Below are 9680 nucleotides of genomic sequence, written 5' to 3' on the forward strand. Positions count from 1 at the left end.
AGCGGAAGACTTAATTCTGGGGCTGCTGATTTTGGGTTGCTGATGTTTGCTTTGAGAAAATTCTGTTTTTATTGACTGGGTGTAGATTATGGTAGTACATTATATAGTGGGGAAATACCAAATGTTAAAGGGGAGAAAATGTTGGATGTTACTCATGTTACTATTAACAAAAGCAGGCCACTGTAGCAGTAAATTAAATTTGATAGAGGAAAATAATTACAACCCAAGTAATATTTATGAGTAAAAATAGGGGATCGCTAGACTTTTCATATGAAAATGCAGTTATGGAATAACAAAGACTTGTCCAAGTGACCAAGGTTTTTTCCCTTTAAAACAGTAAATTATTAAAAGAGCTGGTACTAGAGGGAGACGTGTTGTACCTTCATCCTGAACAATACTGCTCCAGATGGCTCAGTAACCCGAGTTCTGGAGGGGCTGAAAACTCTGTCTAAAACCATGCATGAACACTCGGGAATCGACAATCCGCTGGACAGCTGGATGACCTCCGTGTTTGGGAAATGGACGGGATTTTTCGTGTCTGCAATGTTTTCTACTGCCGCTTTTTTTTTTAGGGATACTGGTCACCTGCGATTGTTGTCTCATTCCTTGTGCCAGAGGACTGCTGGAAAAGGTAATAACGAGGGCAGTGGACCCCGGAGCGGTAGTTACGGTGGCCATGATGCCATTGATGGACCGAATGGGCCGAGGAGTGACACGACACAAAGTGCGGTGACCTTTCTTTTTGAAAGGTCAAGAGAGGGAAGGATAATCCTGGGAATAAAGAAAATATTTTACTGCTGCAATATAGGCTTTAACATTGCATTACAATGTTTTTTAAAGCTACTGGCATTAGACTAAAACTTTTATTAAAGGTGCAGCTATAATCATTGTATACACACATTGCAGATCGTGCTCATGAAAGAGTTGTTGCTCAGTCTATTCAAGGTCTTAAGCTTCGTTTGGAGCGATGACCCGACGATCTATTGTGTAAGTGCCTTGGAGCAATAGAAGGTTAAACCGCATACATGCTTACAAACACAAATGATTTAAACTTAGGCCAGGCGGAGGGCCTGGAATTCATTTAGCTTCTAACTGCATTTGAGCTGCCTAGTAACAAGTGACAGAAGAAGAGTCAAGAAATTGTAAGTCCCAAGGAATCATAAGGGAGGTGAAACAAATTGCCATGTATGGAAGAATGTGACAGAAAGAGGAATGTCTCTGTCTGTTTTTATGCTGATATGGTGATGGTGTATATCTGACCCTGGGTGTGTTTAATAATATTAAAAGTGTTGCTAACACACATAAAGAACATTGAGAGTAAGTAAATTAAGATTAAGTAAAGATTAACTAAAGTTAATATAAAGGATAGAGCCCAGAACATGATATTTTGAACCAACTTTGAATAATTAAGGGAACAATAGATGAACACAGTAGGTTATTGAGGTGTAGCAGAGAGAGGCGTTTTGTTTTCTATCCTTTACAGGAGAAGCTTTCAGGACCACAGCAACCACAGGGGTGGCGAGAATCCTGGAAGCCCCAGACCGAACGGAACCAACCAGAGAAAAGGGGGACTCAAAAGAAGCACAGAGCACAGAGAATCGCCCAGTTTCAGACAATTTGTTGTGTAGATTGAATTGTTTGTAGAATTTCTATGTTATGTAAATTGCCCAAACACAGTGTTCGGTCCGGATATGCGCGACCTGTTAAAGGGGGCGGAGAAACCAGGACTAAGTTTTAAAGATGAAGCGGGTTAGCTCTATAGAGGATGTTTTCCAAAGATTGACAAAATAATCTAGGACCTTTTACCAGAAAAAGCTAATTGTATCTTTTTGGAGTTTACAGTGAGCACTGAGGGAAGTCAGAAGTGGGTTTAAATTGGGATTCTGGGTAAAAAGGGGGTGTAGGAAGTAGATTTAGGATATTTCACATTTCACAGGTGCTGTCTTAGAGCTTGATTTATTTGTTGTGGATAGAAGTAATTATGACAAAATAATAAGGAAAGATTGAAAACATACAACCCTTTGAGGGGACAGACAGGGTTGGGCAATTCAAAGGTTTCATTTTGTTTAGCATAATCTCTTTTGTTATATTTTAGCTTTTTAACATGCAAGTAAACTTAATGGGATAAATTAGAAATTATGTCGTGTTTCTTAGGAAACACGAAAAGGGGGAGAACTGTCACGTAATTAATATATCCTTAGTGCTTATTTTCTTATTATATTGTTTTATGTACTTTAATAATGAAGGTTTGTAAAGCAAGGCCACTTTTGATTCATAAACTAAGTGCTCAGCCAGACTGAAAAACAGGAAGTTAGTGTAGAGCTATACAAGTATATTAATAAATACAGGAAGCCAGACAGAAAAGAGGAACTTGTACCATATAAGGAGTGTTTGTATCAAAACTGTGTGACGTGTAAAGTACCAAAATAACACCTATATGTGAGACGTTTTTAAATTCTAATGTTAGAGTTTCTGCAACTGGCTTTTGGGGCTGTGCAGGGCTCTTTCTTCCGGACGATGGTTGAAAAAAAAGAATTATAAATATTTTGGACACTATGAGTCGGGTTTTCTCTGTTCTATCATGGGGATCAAAGAATCGTGTTTTAATACATACGAAACAAAAATGAAAAAACGAAGAAACGCACAACAATGTTGAATTTCAAACAGCACTTTGACATCATGCTCAACCGACCATAGTAAAAAAAATGCTGTTGTAATATGTAATCTTAGCTGTTGTGCAGATCTAACTGCAGTATCTGCATTTTTCAACTGTCTGATCTGTCAACAAAATATTTTCTTTTGCAGTTGTGAGGAACCTTTCCAACCACCTCCTCAAAAGAAACATGCCCCAAAGCTGTCAGAAATTTGCAAACCCTGCAAGTGAGAAAAAGCATAATTTGTCACACTGTTTCCCTGAGAAACCTCTTTGTTTATGCCATCATCAAAAATGAAGTCATGTCAGCTGTACAGGTATGATCTGCTGACTGTGTTTGGACGTGTGTGTGTGTCACAGGGAAATCATTGACAAAGTACATCAGCGTTACAATCAAACCTGGAAGAAGAACGAGAAAAATTACTTAAAATTCAGGTAAGTACTAATGCTTAATATTTCTTCTATGAAGAATACGAATTGGATGTAAAAAGATTACCATACAGCAAACAGGAGCCTAGTCTTGCATATGAGATATAATGCTATGATATCCAGTATATCAACCGGAGGGGAAATGATAATGATGGGCTGGTTTATACATACATATATACATATACATACATACATATATACATATACATATATATACACCTTTTATATGAACTGAATCAACTACAGACAAGAAAGAAAGAGTAAAGACGCACAAGGAGTTTAGGACAGAGGAACTGTAAGAAAACTGATGGCACAACAAAGAGCAGAGAGATATTTGCCATATGGACAAATGATGTTATAAGTATATAATGGAGAGGTTTTGAGCTGGATAAAACATTATCAGGAGTTGCATTTGTCTTTATTGCTTACAGCTTTTGGAGTCAACACTCGCAGTGGTGGTAGTCACTAATCTAAACCCTAAAAAATAAAATGAGAAAATTCTAGTAACATATGGGGTTAACTTTTTTATGCTATTATTTTTACTGGATCTAACTGTTTTGTTTGCTCCTTTTTTCATCTTCCTTTGTTTAACTGTGGATCTTAACTATCTTAACAAGATGGTGTTGGATAGTTAAGATCAAACAACAGGTGAGCAAATAACCTTTTGTTTGCTCACCCTTCTCTGTAGGTGTCCTTCCATGTTATCTCTCTGTCGAGTGTTATCTTTCCATTGAACATGATAAACAGAAAAAAATATTGTTCCTTGCCATGACATTCAGAAACAGATTACTGACCTTTCCTTTTGTTGGCAATAACTACTAACATAAGTTAAACATGCAGCAACATCAGAAGTGTATGAACCTACTCATCTGGTAAAAAGTCAGTCAGTGTTAACTGAGTGTTTGTTGTTTTACAGAACTAATCTGAGAGTTGCATGCAATGGCTTTGACAACGCCATTGTGACACAGAACAATACTCCTATAGGATCGAATATTGTTTACAGTGGGGAAAAGAGGACTCTTCAGGTGAACAAGGACTTATTCGACTTGTTTTTGAAGGTAGGTTCATTTTCATTCATGGAAACTCTGTTTGTGCTGCTTCTTTGATATCTTCATTGGTTCTCTTATGTTTTATTTGACTGACACAGTGATTATTTCGCAACTTTTCTATTTTTTTGTATCTTCAACTGAACTCTCTTTTGCTTTTGAAATGAGCTTTTGGAGATAATTTTGTTTGTGCTGTTCTAACCTGAAAAAGTGTGAACAGTATTTATTTATTTATTTTTTTATCTCATTTGATTTTCTTGGGTTCTGCATGTGTATATGGTGTATATAGTATTTATAACTAAATACATAGCACAGAATCTGCATTATTAAGGGTTTTTAATGACATCCTACTGGCATTTGATTCTGGTAACCACAATGTTCTGGTCTTGCTTGACTTAACTGCTGCCTTTGACACAGTAGACCACAATATTCTAATTTCTCGATTAAATGATGTAGTGGGTATTGGTGGCACTGCACTTAATTGGTTTCAGTCTTATTTGGCAAATAGAACTTTCTCTGTCAGCCTTCTTGGTTCAAATAGGTTAAAATATACAGATTTTTACACAAACAGCAGAAGAAATATGCCACTTGAAAATTATGGGATTCAGGCTGATTTCAATGTTTGTGATATCACTTGGCTGACTAAAACATGTTTGTTGTATAGCAGCCGTTATAACAAGGATTATCCACTCAAACTAGGAGGAATAAGAAAACAGAATTGAAGTGACTGCAATCTGCAATTTACTGACATCTAAATGGTCTGTATTTGTATAGCACTTTTCTAGCCCCTAAGGACCCCAAAGCGCTTTACACAACCTGTCATCCACCCATTCACACACACATTCACACTCGTGATGGCAAGCTACATTGTAGCCACAGCCACCCTGGGACGCACTGACAGAGGCGGGGCTGCCGAACAGTGGCGCCACCGGGCCCTCTGACCACCACCAGTAGGCAACGGGTGAAGTGTCTTGCCCAAGGACACAACGACGAGACTGTCCAAGCCGGGGCTCGAACCGGCAACCTTCTGATTACAAGGCGAAATCCCAACTCTTGAGCCACGATCGTCCCTAGCATTGAAATTTTTTCAACCTCAAAATCAAAATGGTTATGAAACTGAAAAGCAACAATGACAACATACATTTTTATGATGAACAATTTTCTGTATCAATTTATAGCTGCACAGAAAGAAACTCAAATATAATTCATCATTTGTGATTATATAATTATACACGTTTTGTAGTCTGGTCTGCCTCAAGCCTCAAACTTGACCGGTCTGCAGAGCCATACAAGAGAGAAACTGTCTGAAAATCTGTACCGTTAACATATTTAAGCAAAATTGTTATTAAAAGCCTGGAGCATTTTGCATCTCTGCTAAAAAGGCCAAACAGCTTAAATATGATCTTATTTGGAGATGCTTAATATCGGAGCATATCCCAATTGATACACTGTCCATTAGAGGAGCTATTGCATTTATAAGACGCTGTATTTATATAGTCTGTTTCAGCTCTATTTACTTTTGTGTGTAATTTTTTTTTCCAAAAGAGAAAAAACCCCACACAATAAACAAAGTTATTTGTCTTTTTTTAAAATAATTTCTAATAATTATGACTATTTATATACACTTTTGTGATCATTGTTCTTTTGGATATAATATTCCCATGGTTGTAATCTATAAAAACGACAGACCTATCATTAGCAATAGCAAGCATAAAAAGCATCAGACTATAAAACTAGAATAAAATGTCTTTTTAAAATCCTTTTTCCTTCAACATGTGAAATCAGCAACAATGTAAATGTGTTTTCATAATGCCTTATCTTTCGCTGTCTATTCCAGGAGAATCCTTTCTCAAATAAACAATGGGACACTTGTTCGGTTGTTGGGAATGGTGGGATCCTGTTTGACAGTGGCTGTGGAAAAATGATTGATTCTGCTGACTTTGTTATCAGGTGAGAAAAGTGTCCAATGTAGACCAAATCCAGAGTGGAAATTCCACGTAACCATTTCTGTGTCTACTTTTTTGTTTGTTCAGGTGCAACTTACCTCCTTTGGAAAATGGATATGAGAAAGATGTTGGCAGCAAAACTAGCCTTGTGACAGCAAATCCAAGCATCATTTTCCAAAAGTGAGCAAAAGAAATAATTCCTTGTCACTAGGGAAGGGAACTGATAAGAATTTAACGATTCTGATTCTATTATCAGAATCACTTTCCAATTTGATTTCTTATCAACTCTATTGAGGCTCGTTGGGTCCTCATTGTTTTCACATTGAGTCACCGCTAAGCAGCATGTCAAAGACATTACATTCTGCAACTTAATTGCATGCTGTTGTTAAAATTTTTGTATATATTTGAGGTATTTCCCAATAAAAACGAAAAAATAATTAAATAAAAAATAATTAAATGTCCAAATCTACACTGTAGGCCACACCGCTATTTTTTTCTCCTCTGGCACATGAACTTAAAACAGCTGATGACAAGTACAACAAATGTGACTGATAGGCAAACACTGGGAACTAGTTCTTTTAGAGAACCAGCTCTCGATTCCTATCCCTACTTGTCACCTCACATTATGTATGCGTTGTTGCTCAAAGTCAGCTGTTTCTTTTGCACAGGTATGGTGCGCTGACTGGACGTCGCCTTCCATTTGTGGAGAGTCTGCACAAGTACGGCAACTCTCTGCTGCTCCTTCCTGCCTTCTCCTTTGGCAGGAATACTGCTATGTGTCAGCGGGCTGCATATACAATAGAGGACTTTGAAAGCCCTATTCGACCTGTTTTCTCCAACGCTCAGTACCTCCACAGTCTGGATCAATTCTGGAGCTCTGAAGGCCTGAAAGAAAGGCGGCTCAGCACTGGATTCATTATGGTTAGCATGGCCCTGGAATTGTGTGAAAATGTACATCTGTATGGATTCTGGCCCTTTAGTAATCACCCATATGACCTCTATACCCTGACTAACCACTACTATGATGATGTACCGGTTAAAACGTTTTTTCACGCAATGCCGGCTGAGTTTGAACACTTGTTGCAGCTGCACACTGAAGGGGTACTCAGGCTTCACCTGGGAGACTGTAAAAAATAGTTCCCAGGGATAGACAACAGCACAGAAGCAAAGTACAGAGTCAAATGCCTTCTCTATAGCCTCAGGATGAATCCAGTAACTTTTTTGCCTTTATAAGGCCATTGCTCTCTCACCCTGTATTCTGAAATACCTCAATTACATTCTCTTGATTTTTAGAAAACAAAACTCTAAGGACTATTTTGACAATATCTTAAAAAATGTAACCATGAAAAGTACTTTGGTACCAGCAGAAGATAAATGTATAGTGCCTGATAAAAGTGCAAAAATCATATCACACAACTACCACATTTGTATGATTTTAAGTGAGATTCATGCTTCTGTGTTAAATCTGCACCACAGGTAATGTACAGCATAACTTCAAACCTCCCTGAAACTCAATGCCATAATTCAGTAACTGAGCCTGCACCTCCATTGAAATTAAATTAAACACTGAGTGGATGAAGTCTACAATGACTGTGATTGGCTAGATCAGTACTGTCATTTCCTAGGCATTTCCAGCTACTTCTTTTACTGCTGCCATTTTCTAAATTGACTGCAAGGGAATGGATGAACTTGAAAAGAGAACTTTGCTGGCCGCTTTCATAAGCTACACCATAGTCTCTGTATAGATTCAGTGCACAAGTACAAATTACACATTATTTCTACATATGATGGAGGCAAAGGTAATGGTTTGTGTCAATTTTTTCTTTTTATTGGTCCTTTGCAAAACAATTTTTAAAATCCCAGCGCCGCTGAATTTGTGACCACTACTGCTCGCTCCCGTTTCTGTCACTTTTGCCCAGTCCCACAGTATTTCTGCCCAACGCCACTCTAAGTTTATTCAAATTCAGCAAAAATCTCAAAGTTTTGGCATTGATTTGTCTGTTGCAATGTTGATCCTAGACCAACATTTTTCTCTTGATCCAGGAACAACACAGGAATGTGGATATTAGATAAATGTGTTGGCAGGGCACTGCGGGTTAGGTGTATTCTGGTCATATTGGAACTGTTCATGGCTGTTGTTGTTTCATAAACAGTATGAAAGGAGAGGGAAAATTAAGTGAACGTGAATAAATACTTATCAAAAGATTTTGGAATTGTGGATGTGTTGACATTCACTTGTGGGTAGTTATTTCAGAATCCAAGGTATTTAGAGCGATCAACCATTTAAATGTTATGATGTAGTCAATACCAAGTATTCAATTTGTCTAAACACATGTCTTGAGGTGAGAGAATTCACATTTTAATGTGAATGTTCAGATCAAAAGAAAAGCCATCATGCCATCACATCATAAAATTTCAGGGTATTCAGATTAATAAACAAAATGTTATATAGAACAAACTAACATTTTGTTTATTAATTTGAATACCCTGAAATTTTATGATTTAGTTGAATATAAAATGGCACAGATAATGTATAAAGCACAAAATAACTTGCTTTGGCGCAGTACTCAGAAGCTGTTTAAAGTCAGAGAGAGTCAATATGACATAAGGGGAACAGGTTTCTTTAAAAAAACAAAAACAAAAAAAAAACCAAGATAAGGACAAACATAAAGCATAGATGTGTTTCTGATTAGAGTTAACTTGTGGAATAATTATGACAGTGATTTAAAAAGGTGTAGTTCGTTTTCCTTGTTTAAAAACATGTTTAAAACTAGAGTATTAGAAAAATATATATAAATCAAAACTGAAAAGAGCAATAATAATACTCAAACTCTTGTTTGCTTTGCTTTGATGTAGTTACATATATAAGGTGGAAAGGGTTTTTTTTGTTTTGTTTTTTGCTTGTTTGTTTTTAGCTTTGCTTTGTTTTATTCTTTGCTTCGAGCCCTGCGTACAGGAGCTGCATGCTAAAAGCAGATGATCCAGTGTGGCAACCCCTAAAGCAAGCAGCCGAGGGAAGAAGATGTTGGCAAATCTATATATGTTGTACTTTTAAATTACTCTAATTGTAAATCATCAATCATAGTGATTGTGTCTGATACAAACTGTACTATGTACTTTTATAACACAAACAAAATGCTGACAATTGTGGAGTCAGCATATGTCCCAGTGACCATCAACAGCCTTTTGATTGCTATCACTCAGAAAATGGACTTTATTAAACGGTGATAAATATGACATTGTCTCTAACAATCACTGACTACTATCTCCTTACAGTAGGTGTGGATATTTGTCTTGACATACTGGCAGTGCACTCTAAAAACTATTGTTTAAGCTCAACAAAAAAAAATTGACGCAACAGTTTCCATTACTCTTTTTGAGTTACGATAACTTATGTTGAAATTAGATTGAACCAACAAACTATATTGAGTTAGGGGAATTAACTTTTCCTCCATAATCAAAGGTGATTTTAATTACCATTTATGTAATATTTGGTAGCTTAAAAACATATTTTTAAGTTGTTTACTCATAAAAATTATCTTCCTCCAATTACTTTTTCCACATTATTTAAAATGATTTTTAAGTGTTATGTAATTAATTACAGCA

At 36.8% G+C, this 9680-nt stretch overlaps 1 protein-coding gene across 1 annotated transcript; it reads left to right on the forward strand.

Moving 5' to 3' along the window:
* Nucleotides 1–2805: 2805 nt before the first annotated feature.
* On the forward strand, nt 2806–9311 carry LOC102304231 (alpha-2,8-sialyltransferase 8F; the record flags this gene model as incomplete). Its single annotated transcript, XM_014333045.2, is given in 6 exon segments — nt 2806–2880; nt 3014–3088; nt 3999–4140; nt 5966–6078; nt 6162–6254; nt 6743–9311. Coding segments are annotated over 6 exon segments (967 nt in total), but the record flags the coding sequence as incomplete, so codon positions are not given.
* Between the last annotated feature and the right edge of the window lie 369 nt (nt 9312–9680).

The sequence above is a fragment of the Haplochromis burtoni genome, unplaced genomic scaffold (genome assembly GCF_018398535.1).
Source record: "Haplochromis burtoni strain Fernald_Lab_line unplaced genomic scaffold, NCSU_Asbu1 Contig_21, whole genome shotgun sequence".
NCBI classification, from domain to species: domain Eukaryota; kingdom Metazoa; phylum Chordata; class Actinopteri; order Cichliformes; family Cichlidae; genus Haplochromis; species Haplochromis burtoni.